This window comes from Podarcis raffonei, chromosome 6 (assembly GCF_027172205.1).
Source record: "Podarcis raffonei isolate rPodRaf1 chromosome 6, rPodRaf1.pri, whole genome shotgun sequence".
NCBI classification, from domain to species: domain Eukaryota; kingdom Metazoa; phylum Chordata; class Lepidosauria; order Squamata; family Lacertidae; genus Podarcis; species Podarcis raffonei.
The window spans coordinates 3,245,102-3,257,948 of NC_070607.1; the positions used below are offsets into that span (position 1 = coordinate 3,245,102).

The 12,847-nt window shown below is 45.3% G+C and overlaps 2 protein-coding genes across 6 annotated transcripts in view; one reads left to right on the forward strand and one right to left on the reverse strand.

Annotated features, from left to right (window-relative positions):
* Positions 1-12,747, forward strand: PRDX6 (peroxiredoxin 6). 2 transcript variants are annotated; one of them, XM_053391224.1, is made up of 5 exons: positions 1-133; positions 3,933-4,089; positions 8,420-8,566; positions 9,499-9,645; positions 11,992-12,747. In XM_053391224.1, the coding sequence occupies exons 1-5, from the start codon at positions 42-44 to the stop codon at positions 12,121-12,123; spliced, it is 675 nt and encodes a 224-aa protein (XP_053247199.1). In that variant the 5' UTR covers positions 1-41; the 3' UTR covers positions 12,124-12,747. The 2 variants fall into 2 exon arrangements, with proteins under 2 accessions (XP_053247199.1, XP_053247200.1); XM_053391225.1 differs by lacking the exon at positions 1-133 and adding an exon at positions 2,292-2,395.
* Positions 5,771-12,847, reverse strand: part of ANKRD45 (ankyrin repeat domain 45) — a 26,209-nt gene continuing 19,132 nt past the window's right edge. For 3 of the 4 annotated variants that reach the window (XM_053391220.1, XM_053391223.1, XM_053391222.1), the window contains exons 6-7: positions 7,869-7,910; positions 5,771-6,273 (exon numbers count right to left, since the gene is read on the reverse strand). In XM_053391220.1, the coding sequence (XP_053247195.1) occupies positions 6,263-6,273; positions 7,869-7,910 (53 nt within the window). In that variant the 3' untranslated portion in view covers positions 5,771-6,262. The remainder of the gene's footprint in view (positions 6,274-7,868; positions 7,911-12,847) is intronic. The other variant, XM_053391221.1, reaches the window with a different exon arrangement.

Here is a 12,847-nt window from a genome sequence, read left to right on the forward strand (position 1 = left end):
TGAGCCGCCGCTCGCCCCTCGCCGCCCTTCTCGCCGCCTCCATGCCGGGCCTGCTGCTGGGCGACGAGGCGCCCAACTTCCACGCCGACACCACGCACGGCCCCCTCCGCTTCCACGACTTCCTGGGAAACTCGTGAGTAGCACCACTGGCGCTGCGCAGCTCCCGGCTCGCTCCGCTTTCCGGGCCGAGGGGCTGGCGGGCTGCGCCAGGAGGAAACGCCGCGGGGCCCCGAGCTCAGGCACCTGGCTGCTGCCCCCTCCCCAAACAATCCTGGGCGCTGTGTTCGCGGCACCGCAGAGCGGCGCTTCTCCGCCCCCTCGGACTACAGTTCCCGGGATTCTCTGGGCGGGGAGCCGCGCACTGGAACGTGCTTGAATGACCCCCCCTTTTCCCTTTTTTGCAACTGGCGAGGAGGCTGGCGAGGAAGACGAGGCTGCTCCCCCCCCCTCCCCGATCGCCTTCTTGGGGAATGGCCCAATGCCTTAAGCTTCTTCTGTTACTCTCTTGCGTTTTTCTTAACGCATTCTGACTTTACTAGTATGCTGCCTTGAAAGAATTAATATCCTAACAGGTGGGGTGCAAATAGTTGTTGTAGTAAGTAAACAAATATATTCTTGTTGTTTAGTCGTGTCCGCCTCTTCGTGACCCCCTGGACCAGAGCACGCCAGGCACTCCTGTCTTCCCCTGCCTCCCGCAGTTTGGTCAAACTCATGCTGGTAGCTTCGAGGTGTAGGGCAAGATGTGGAGCCAACCTTTGGCTTAGTGCAAGGGCTCTGAAGGGAGGGCTTGCAAGCTGCTCCGCACATTCCTGTAGCTTTTTGCTACTACACTGCACTAAACTAAACCAGGGTTGGGCTTGGTGTGTCCTCCAAACCAGGACTCCTAGTTAACTGTTCTTTGAGACCTTTGGCATTGGTAAGTCGTATTCCTTTTACAATGCCTCCATGCCCAGTGACTGTAAGAAGATAAGTGAGATTCCAGTGCTGTATTTGAAATGCAGTACATGAGTGGCATTTCAAAAATGTTACCCATCAATGGTATGTTAAGCACTGTAATACAATCCTGTGGCATAGTCATAGAGCACACTATTTGGTCTTAAATATGCTAAATATTTGCCACCTCCTGGCAAATAGAAGGGGAAGAAATGGAGGCAGTGAGAGATTTTACTTTCTTGGGCTCCATGATCACTGCAGATGGTGACAGCAGTCACGAAATTAAAAGACGCCTGCTTCTTGGGAGAAGGGCAATGACAGGCCTAGACAGCATCTTGAGAAGTGGAGACATCACCTTGCCAACAAAGGTCCGTATAGTTAAAGCTATGGTTTTCCCAGTAGTCATGTATGGAAGTGAGAGCTGGACCATAAAGAAGGCTGATCCCTGAAGAATTGATGCTTTTGAATTCTGGTGCTGGAGGAGACTCTTGAGAGTCCCATGGACTGCAAGAAGATCAAACCTCTCCATTCTGAAGGAAATCAGCCCTGAGTGCTCACTGGAAGGACAGATTGTGAAGCTGAGGCTCCAGTACTTTGGCCACCTCATGAGAAGAGAAGACTCCCTGGAGAAGACCCTGATGTTGGGAAAGATGGAGGGCACAAGGAGAAGGGGGCGACAGAGGACGAGATGGTTGGATAGTGTTTTCGAGGTTACCAGCATGAGTTTGACCAAACTGCGGGAGGCAGTGGAGGACAGAGGTGCCTGGCGTTCTCTGGTCCATGGGGTCACGAAGAGTCGGAGACAACTAAACAACTAAACAACAACAACAACAAATGCTAAATAGTCCTTAGGATTCCATAAAGTGCTTATGATTTGGGCAGGTTTCCATCTTCAAGAATATTTTTTCAACCTCCTTGTTCACTTTAAACTTGATAGGTTAGGCAAGAGAAATTATGCAGTGCTCTTTAAAAATTCAGGGAGTATATTCAAATAGTATCTATACTGCTTCAATACAAAAAAGCACAAAAAGTTTACATACACATACCATATTTCAAATAGCAGCAATAGGCTTCTTGCTCATAATTGATATAAAAATATGCTGCACTCAGTATTATCTCTTTAGTTCAAATGTGTTATTCTTATTTAGTTGTACTAGAGATCACACAGTGACTTTGGGAAAGTACCCCAACCACTGCTAAAACCAAGCTTGAGAACACTGTGTGCTGGAACTTTTTCATGTGGGCAGCAAACAACAGAAACAGCTATTTTAAAAGATGCAGAAATATGTTTCTAAATTCATTGTTTAACTTGTATATCTTAAATTGCATTGCTAACTGACTCAGTAAATATTTGCTTTCTTTATAGTTGAGGAATGACACTGCAGTTCCAGAGTTTAAACAATAAAATTCATCTCCAATGCAGTGTGCTAACACACAGTTGTGATAGTCAGGAGACCAAAGGGTAAATTTATGGTGCTTGACGCCACTTATTGAGGCTGAGTGTAATGTTTGACTAGAGAATGAACCTTTGCAACAGGAAGGTGTTGGCCAAGATGGCCTGGCAGAAGATGTTACTTGGCTACAGGGCAAATAAAATGCTTACTATATCCACTGAAATCTAGAGAAGCGTTATGAATGGGCTGCATAGTTCGCTTTTTAATTTGGCTTTGTACGCTCTGCAGTAATTCTAAACGACCTGTCAGGGCAATATTGTTGTAAAATGCATGTCGAAACCAAACCTGATATTTCAGGGTTCCAAAGTACACCTAACCGACTCCGAGAGCTTCCTGCTTCTAGGATAACAGGAAGGTGCTTCTCTTCTCCCATGGCTAAGGCCTACGTGTTAGACTTACTGACGCATCCTGAAGCAACTTTCTCAGTTCTTTCCCCAGCTCTCCCTCACAACCAGTTCTCAGGGCAGCCATCATAAAGGGAAGACATCATTGGAGTAACATGCTTTCTTGCAAAAGGAAGCAGAACTTACCCAAGTATTAAGACACCAACTGTGGAATGTCTCATGAAGCCAAGTAATCAAAGTTGCTTTTTAGTGTTCCTAGGCTTTGTTTTTAAAAAAGAAAGTAGGGGGCAGAATCTGGGAAGACATGAAAATCCTTAATTACTGGTTATCCCATTCTGTTAATGGAACCTTGACAAATTACCATCTGCTGAGTAAGCTTAATATCTGCTAGAAGTGGGACAGAAATCCTAGTTAGACACAATTTCAGTAGCTCTGGGACTTCTCCAAAACACCTTCTGAGTGGTCACTCCTTTTGAGTTATATATCTATGTGGTAAGCGTGCATTTATTTCCTCTTAGAATTCTGAGGCATATTGTCTAAAAAGTGTGTGCCTCCTGGAGGAGTAGGGTGTAGAGTAGGGTATATATTTCACGACACTCGGTGACTTTAATATCACCTTAATGTAGCAAAGGGGGAAGCAGTTTACAGTGAGGTTTGCACCCATAGCAGTAATGTGCTAAGCTGCCTAAAATGACAGTGCCAGTACTTATTCAAATTGTTTGTACTATACAATTTGTACTATACAAAAGCATTGCTGACTCAGGATACCTTATCAAACAGGAGCTGTCATTTTAATCAAATAATGTTGGCAGGCTGTGTACTATGGTGGAAAGCTATGGTGTATGAGGCTCCCTGAAAGACTTACAAGGCAGGGAGACCAGTTCTGAGGGGTGGAGGTAGTATTAGCCGTCAGTGGAGTGTCAACTGTGTGATGCTTCAGTTAAGAAGGTCATGGAGTCATGGAGACTGAAAACTCCAATGAAGAATGAAACTCCTGCTGCTGCTGAAGGGAATGGATGTCAAAGTAAATATAACAAAAAGAGAGTAGGGAGTCTAAAAAGGAAATCTGCTTAGTTTTAACTAACAGGAAAAAGAAACTTGAATTGTTTGGTCTGATTAGGAGGTCTTAAATAAGCTTTGCACAACTTGATTTCAGTGTTACCCTACCCATCAAGACAATGCCATGTTGTTTTGTTTTCAGATGGGGCATCCTGTTCTCTCATCCACGAGATTTTACACCAGTGTGTACAACAGAGCTTGGCAGAGCAGCAAAGCTGGCACCAGAGTTTGCAAAGCGTAACATTAAAATGATAGCCCTCTCTATTGATGATGTCAAAGACCATCTCTGTTGGAGCAAGGTATTATGGAGATAAATAATAGCACCAGTCAACTGAAGAAGTGTAGGACTTGCAGGCTTGGCTCACACAAGGACTTACACACCCCACCCTCCCATCCTTCTCTGAAGTATATCTAAGAAGAGAAGCTTCTGCCACTGGTGGAGGAAGAGGCGTGGGGGGGTGAGTGCACCGCCCCCGGCAGCGTGATCCCGGCGGGGTCTGCCCCGTGCGCTGGGCTCCACGCCCCTATGGGCGGCATACCACGCCCCCAGGACGTGCGCCAGCCCCGCCCCTGCCTGCCCTCCGCCCCCCAGTGCCAGAGCATGAAGCTCCGCCACTGGCTTCTGCATCAGTTTAACCAGAGTTTAGCATTACAACTGAATCCTAAATGGTGGCTGAACCAAATTATGGCCTTTTGAAACAAACCAGGTTTGTAAACCATGATTTGAAATTGGTTTGTTTCCATTAATCGTAATTAAGAATAACTGCAGTTCGTTTCTGTTTGGATGTTGTGACAAGCTGCAGTTAATGTAAGTTGAAAGTAAAAGCTCCCAAAATCCTGGCAGATGTGCCAGAGTGTATCACTAAATGTAGAGGCAATATTGTATCAAAAGTATAGAGGTAAAGGTACCCCTGCCTGTACGGGCCAGTCGTGTCCGACTCTGGGGTTGCGCGCCCATCTCGCTTAAGAGGCCGGGGGCCAGCGCTGTCCAAAGACACTTCCGGGTCACGTGGCCAGTGTGGCAAGCTGCATCTGGCGAGCCAGCGCAGCACACGGAAACGCCGTTTACCTTCCTGCTAGTAAGCGGTCCCTATTTATCTACTTGCACTTTGACGTGCTTTCGAACTGCTAGGTTGGCAGGCACTGGGACCGAGGAATGGGAGCACACCCTGCCACAGGGATTCGAACCGCCAACCTGACGATCGGCAAGTCCTAGGCGCTGAGGTTTTACCCACAGCGCCACCCGCGTCCCATATCAAAAGTATATCCATATCAAAAGTATATCCAACACTAAAGCTGTTATATGCTGCTATACTAATAACTTTGCTGATCTGACACATGGACTATTCTGTGACAATAATAGTGATGTTCCTTGTATAATATGGTTCCGAAACAAGAACTATCAGATAGACAGTAGCTTCATAAAACTCAAGAATAGCACAAAGTTGATTTTATTGTTTAGTAATCTATGAATACTATTCTATAGTATAAATTGTTGCTGTTCTGTTCAAAACCAGTCTCTACACTATATTTGGACTTTACTGTGGAATTGAAAACAATTAACAATGGGTTTGTTTTGAATTTTTTTGCATATTACTTCTTCTTAAAAGAAAACTTTCAGCTTAAATTGACTTTGAGGAATTAACTGCCCTTTTACTTAGAAGGATCTATCTGCCTCAGTTTGGGATGTGTAAAATGATTAAAGTCTAGTCACAAATATACCAGGAAGTGTCCCTTGCCAAGTTGTCCAACATGCTCTTTTAAATGCGGTGCCAACTAGCTTGTATTGCCACCCTGTCAAACCAGTCAGTTGTCTGAGAGCACAAGGGAAAGGCTGTTGTGAAGCCATATTATGTGGTGGAGAGAGTTATTTCAGGACAGAACTCTTTGTTAGGCAAATATGTTCTCCTTCCAAGGCTCTGCTTGACACTTTCTCTAGATAATGAAGTATGTTACATATAAAGCAAATGCAAAATAAGATTGTATAAACTTGAGAATATATTTTATTAGAAATATATGGAACTGTTCTATTTTGTCTTGGATCCAGGGCAGTAATAACAAATTGAATATTGCTCCCAATACATGGCAGTTATATTTAAAATGGAATTGTGCCATTTCACTAGTTGTCAAAGGTGAAAACTAATTCTGGTCTGTTAAAAAGAAATCGTAGCAGTATCATGACTCTTTTATTAGGTTCAACTTAAAAGCCAAAGTAGTGAGGAAGTATTTGAAAGTTTATTTGTGACTAGTTGGTCCTATTAAAACAAAAAGCAAGTGTTTCTCTAGAGAGTATGGACATCTGGTGGTTGAATATAAGGAGAAAAATAAAAGTTATGTCACATTTTATATCTGAGAAAGAAGAATGAACAAAGGTTGCCTGTCTTCAGAAGACATTGTAGCTAGGTGAATAGTAGAATTTGTGTTGGGACTTCAGTTGAACATCAAGATGCCATCTGTGTTGACTGAAACTTTTTAATGTTCTGCTGAGGAAAAAATGCATATATATTAGTTTTGTGTAGAATTAAGTTTCAAAGAAAGGTTAACACTTGGAAATGAAGCCTTTGATTTCATTTGCACTCCATGCTGACTTCAAGACTGACTCTAGGTTGACTGCAAGATTCTCTAGTCTAGAACATATCACTTAAGTTCACTTGCAGATCACTAATGTGTCCTGGGAACTTGCAGGACACCTCAAAGGAGTTACTCAAATCAAAGGTTCTTCTTTTGGTGTGTCTTCCACCTTAAGCTTTATGCATAAAGTTCAGGCAAATGGGGGAAAGCAGTATTAGATTATTCTAAATAATATGCCGTATTTTTCGCCCTATAGGGCGCACCGGCCCATAGGGCACACCTAGGTTTCAGGGGGGAAAATCAAGGAAAAAAATAGGACACACACACACCCCCGCAGCTCTGGGAGCAGCGGACAGGCTGCGCGCAGCCTGTGCGCTACTCCAAGACCTTCTCCCTGCTTTTGCGGGAGGTGGCGGAATTCCCCCACCTCCCGCAAAAGCCCACAGGAGCCGTGCGCGACTCCTACGGGCTTTTCGACCAGGAGGGAGAAGGGACTGAAACAGCCAGTCAGTCCCTTCTCCCTACTCAAGGAAAAGCCCCCAAGAGCGGCGCGCTCTTTAAAGGGTGTGCGGCATCCTGCAGGCTTTTCTACGAGGCGGGGGAATTCGCCAGTCAGTCCCTTCTCCCTCGGGGAAAAGCCCACAGAAGCCGTGCACCCTTTAAAGAGCGTGCGGCTCCTGCGGGTTTTTCGACCCTGATTGTGGGGCTGGCGATGGGGGGAAGCACTGCTTTCCCCCACCGCCAGCCTCAAAGCCGGGTCGGAGAGTAGCGGGAAGGCGTCACGTGCCTTCCCGCTGCCCCCCAATCCTCTGGGGCTGGCGATAGGGGGAAGTGCTGCTTTCCCCCACCGCCAGCCTCAAAGAACAGACTCTCCTGGCTTCAGCGAAAGCAACGCGAAGCCTCCGGAGCGCAGGCTTCGGAGGCTTCGCGTTGCTATCGCTGAAGCCAAGGAGCCTGCATTCGCCCCATAGGACGCACACACATTTCCCCTTCATCTTTGGAGGGGAAAAAGTGAGTCCTATAGGGCAAAAAATACGGTATAGTATGTTACACTTTTAGGCCTCCTGTTGATGATGATGATTAAACTTCTTAGTTACTTCTTTGTCATATCTTTGCCAATAATTTCTTTGTCATAACTTTGCTACTGCCTTCTCTGCCAGTTCCCTCCACTCTTTATGTGTGACATGCTTTATGGCTAGTTCCTTAGTGCAACTGCACTCAGCTTGTGGCCTTTCTCCCATGCAGCCTGTGAGTCAGCCTGCACTCTCACTTGAGAGGAGGCTTATAGAATCTTATTTGTATAATATTTGAAAAAAGTTTTAACAGTTTCTACACCACTACAGTTTCTGTAGTGGTAAACGTGCTGCTATCGCCAAAGCCCTCTAGAATACGTCTTACAAACAGATTGATCATTAGCAACGTAGTGTCAAATACTTACTGTTGGGCTGAATGAGATTGGTAATCATGATTATCTGTGACTCTAGTTGTAGTTTGCAGTGTCACTTACCTAAAGGAGTCCCCATTTTTTTGTTGACGGAGTCTTGCACACCTGCATCAACAATGAAATATTTTAGCCCTGTTCTCAAACAGGCGGACAACGTGTGCTTTGCTTGAGTGACATACCTAATTTCTAAGTTACCATGCGTAGGGTTAGGCTGAACGTGTCAGATAATTCCATGGAACTTACATGTAAGGCCTAGTTCTCACTGAGATGGTAAGCCTGGGCTTGGGCTGTAGACCACTTCAGATTTCAGGGACAGCTTCACTTGACCGAGGCTTCAATCCTATACAGGCTTAAAACCTGGTAAAAAGTGCAATTAAACTAAATGGAACCAAGCAGATGTGCATAGGTCTGAACTGTGGATTTCTCTGTAAAGAAAATGCTGTTTAAAGACAGAAGACTAGTTTGTTGGCAAGAAGCCTTGAACCCCTCTTCCTGGATTGCTTTTTAAAGATACCGCTGTATACCAGGAATACGAGTCATGTGAATACCACTTGTCGTCTTTCCTATGTTCTTTTGTACCAGTGACACAACACTAACAATTTTCTCCCCTGTAGGACATCAATGCCTACAATGGAGATGAGGCCAAAGAGCAGCTCCCCTTTCCCATAATTGCTGACTCAAAACGGGAGCTTGCAGTCCAGCTGGGCATGCTAGACCCAGATGAGAGAGACAAGGATGGTATTCCTCTGACTGCCCGTGTGGTAAGTATTGAGGGCCTCTAACACTGCAGGCTGCAATTAGCTTTTCATTCTTTGTATTATGGGATGGACAAACTTTTTGCCCCCAAGGGCCACGTGTGATGATGGGTGGGTGCTTAGGAACCTAAGAAGAGCTGCTGGATCAGGCTAGTGACCCCTCTAGTCCAGTATCCTGTTCTCACAGTGGCCAATGAGATGCCTGCAGGAAGGCTGGAAGCGAGACCTGAGTGCAACAGCCCTCTCTCCTTGGGGGCCAGAAGCCAGTTGATGTGGCTGGCAGTGCCTTGGGCTGTTAATTCAAACACATGCTCATGCACATACACACTCATATTCATTCTCATTAACTCACACTTTCTCACACCAACAGCTGGACACCAGGGACAGACTATTTTGGGACAGCAAAACTGACTGGATTTGGAACACTGGAGAATGATTTAATCCCCAATGTTCCCATCTGGAAAAAAATGTTGGTGGGGTCATAGCCACACTATCTTCTGCTTTTTTAGAATTGACGGTCATTTTGTGACTCACACTCACCAAAGTACTTTCTCTAAATTCCAAAGTTACCAATAAAGAAGGGTGATCCCTTCCTAGGGTAGTATTATTCCTGTCTTTTAGATCAGTTACCTTGTTGGGAAAAGCTGCTAACCTTCAGAGATATTCGAAATTCTTTTGAAATCTTCCCAGTTTTACCAGTAAATAAATTTTATTACTTTTGCCTGTTTAGGACTACAAATTCAGGGCAGAAATATTAGTCAGATCATTGTATGCCAGAAGTCAGATGAGAACACTTCCTGTAAAGTAGTCCTTTCTACTACAGACAACTATAGTTCCAAAATATTTTTGAAAAGGAGTGAATGTGAGGGATGAGTTGTAAAAGAATAGCTCATCTGGCATGATTTTCAGGTTCTCATTCTGTGGCTTTGCTTTTATAGGTATTTGTCTTTGGCCCGGACAAGAAACTCAAACTCTCTATCCTCTACCCAGCAACCACTGGCAGAAACTTTGATGAGATTCTGAGAGTGGTTGATTCCCTACAGCTAACAGCTGCTAAGAAGGTTGCTACCCCAGTTGATTGGAAGGTAACTATACTTTGTTAACATTAAATTCTGAAGTTTCCTCACACTGTCAGATAGCAGTACCCTGCTACATAAAGGTACAGGTAAAGGTACCCCTGCCCGTACGGGCCAGTCTTGACAGACTCTAGGGTTGTGCGCTCATCTCACTCTATAGGCCGGGAGCCAGCGCTGTTCGCAGACACTTCCAGGTCACGTGGCCAGCGTGACAAGCTGCATCTGGTGAGCCAGCGCAGCACACGGAACGCTGTTTATCTTCCTGCTGGTAAGCGGTCCCTATTTATCTACTTGCACCCGGGGGTGCTTTCGAACTGCTAGGTTGGCAGGCGCTGGGACCGAACGACGGGAGCGCACCCCGCCGCGGGGATTCGAACCGCCGACCATGCGATCGGCAAGTCCTAGGCGCTGAGGTTTTACCCACAGTGCCACCCGCGTCCCTACCCTGTTACATATGTGAGTCTAAATTCAGCTTCTGTCTTCTGGGAAGGGGAAGTTGCATCCAGTTCAATTAGGATAAACTAACTGGGGAACAGCGCAGTAAGCTTGAATATGTTGTTACTTTTATTCAGTTAGCTAGAGCAACTTACCCCGGGAGTCCCAATGATACCATTATTATTGACCTAAATAATTTGCTGAAGGAGGGCCACTTACTCCTTTTGGTTTCTGAACAGATCAGCAGATCTGAAAGCTTGAATTGAGTCACCAAGGCATTGTCTTTAGTAATCAGACAGTGGGACTTCTGAACCCTGCTGCTCTATTTCCCCTTCTGGCTCTTGATACATATTCCACTATCCCTGTGGCTGTAAATTACAGTTCCTGATTTACCGTGTCAGCATAAGCTGTTCAAATTACCGTATTTTTCGTCCTATAGGGCGCACCGGCCCATAGGACGCACCTTGTTTTTTTGGGGGGGAAATGAATAAAAAAAATTTATTTCCCCCCCAGCCGCGGCTGCAGCCCCAAGCCTTGTGGACACCCGGCCGAAGCACGGGGAACCCTCCGGAGGGCGCCCCGTGCTTCAGGCTGCAGGCTGCTGCCCGCAAGCCTTGTGAGCCCGCGGGAACTTCTGCGCACCGACCCCTCTCACTCTCCAGGCTTCAGCGAAAGCCTGCATTCGCCCCATAGGACGCACACACATTTCCCCTTCATTTTTGGAGGGGGAAAAGTGCGTCCTATGGGGCGAAAAATACGGTAACAGTTTGATAACTAAATTGACCAATTTCCAACTGTGGGTTCTGGGACTATATAGATTTTATTGTACATTATGAAAGTGTGGTATTGAACATTATTTACAGCACAATCTTATGCAGGTTTACTAGGTAAGCGTGCCTAGGAATGCAGCTTGGTTTATTCACTACATTTATATACCTCCATTCTAACAAGGCATTAAAGGTGGTTCACATAGTTTAGATTGTACACTGCCTTTAGTGGCTTCACAGAAAGACAGTATATAATGCAGTACAAAAATGAAAGAAAGATGAAACTGTCTCTGGCCATTGACGTATGGTCTTTTGCCTTCCCTTAGGGCACACAGATACTTAAATAACATCCTTTTAAAAGACCAACTTCGCCTTGAACTGATAATGTGTGTGTGAGATTTTCATTGCTTGACTGAAACTGGCTCCTGCAATTTGTGCAACCTCATACAGTTGGCATTTATATGTAGTACTGTATTGGCCCGAATATAAGCCACACTTTTCCCCCAAATCCCAATCTGGAAAAGTTAAAGTGCGGCTTATATTCACAACCTTATGATATTGCTTCTGAAACAGCTGCCCAGGAGGGCCATCTGGGGTGTGGGACAACAGCGTGACGCCCACGACTCCCAAGCCTCCCCTGATCTGTCAAAACAAAGGGGAAGCAGCCTGGGAGCGTAGGCAATGGTGCACCACCTGCCCACGACTCCCAAGCCTGCTTGGGGAGGCAGTGTTGGGGGCAGTAGTGTCGGGAGGTGGGCACGCAGCACAGTCGGAACTGGCGCCGGCTGCCCCCCCCCCCCCGTTTAGGGCGGTAGAGCCGGGAGGTGGGCTGCACCCACAAAGAATCATTGAATTTTAAAGGCCCGGCTTATTTGTGGGTGTGGCTTATATTCGGGCCAATATGCTAAGTAGGGTTTGTCTGTTTGCATATTACATATGCATTGGGGAATATCCATGTGGGAAACTGAATATATATTCCAACTTCAGTGAAAGCTTCTATGTAAGAGGATCGGTGTGTTTTTCACAAATGCAATAAGCTTCAGCAGACCGAAGGTTCTGGTCTTCACTGACAGAACTGGAGGATCAGAGGGTCTGCAGCTCTCTTAAGTATGGCACTTCTTACTAAAAGTCTCCCTCCTTCTTTCCTCATGAGCCTGGGGACCAGGTCATGGTGATTCCAAGTGTACCAGAAGAAGAGGCTGACAAGCTCTTTCCAGGAGGAGTTTGCACCAAAGAACTTCCATCAGGAAAGAAATACCTGCGTTACACCCCTCAGCCTCAATAGCAACTGTGAAGAGAGATCGAACAAACCAGAATGCTGATCACAGGGGCTCTGTAGGAAAAGCTGCATTAACTATTTTGTGTGGAAGTAGATTTGCCAAGCACACAATATTTAGCAGAGTGACTGAGTCCCAGCTAGTCATCACGGGGTTGATCTGTTCAGACATGTGATCAGTTGTCATGGGTTTATTTTAAATGAATAATCAATTTTCTGCTCTTTAGCCATGTATAAACACACTTTTCAGATAACAGATTATTTCTTTGTCACTGAAAATTTTAGTAAGTGGGCAAACAATCTCTCGTGCTGCTATGTGCAGAAAATCTCAAAATAAAACTGTTCAGCTAACCACTGTACAGGCTGTGGGGTCAAATGAGGTAGGGTTCTTGAGCACAGTTCACTAGAAATGATTGTGACTAGATTGTTTGCACAGCTGAAGCTTGTTGCAGTTTTCCTGGGCCTTTATTTCAAATTAATTTGTTCTACTAATCAAATGCCTAATCTGGAAAGGCTTGTATTAACCACCTAGTCTGTATTGGTTACATTGGATTGATGGCTATACCAAAAAGACTTTCAACCTTTTTTTTTTATTCCTCTTATTCAGGAAATAAAACTAGCTATTAAAATGTGTTGTCTGCTATCCACTAATTCTGTAATATATAAAATCATGCATTTTTGAAATACAAATTGTGCAGCATACAAGGTCTCTATTTGGATCAGCTAATATAAA

What these genes read in the sequence shown, in the direction of transcription:
- PRDX6 (XM_053391224.1), top strand. Translation starts at nt 42, where the DNA reads ATGCCGGGCCTGCTGCTGGGCGACGAGGCGCCCAACTTCCACGCCGAC. An exon ending in CACGACTTCCTGGGAAACTC is followed by an intron (nt 134 to 3,932) that starts GTGAGTAGCACC and finishes TTTTGTTTTCAG; the next exon opens with ATGGGGCATCCTGTTCTCTC. An exon ending in TTCCTCTGACTGCCCGTGTG is followed by an intron (nt 8,567 to 9,498) that starts GTAAGTATTGAG and finishes TTGCTTTTATAG; the next exon opens with GTATTTGTCTTTGGCCCGGA.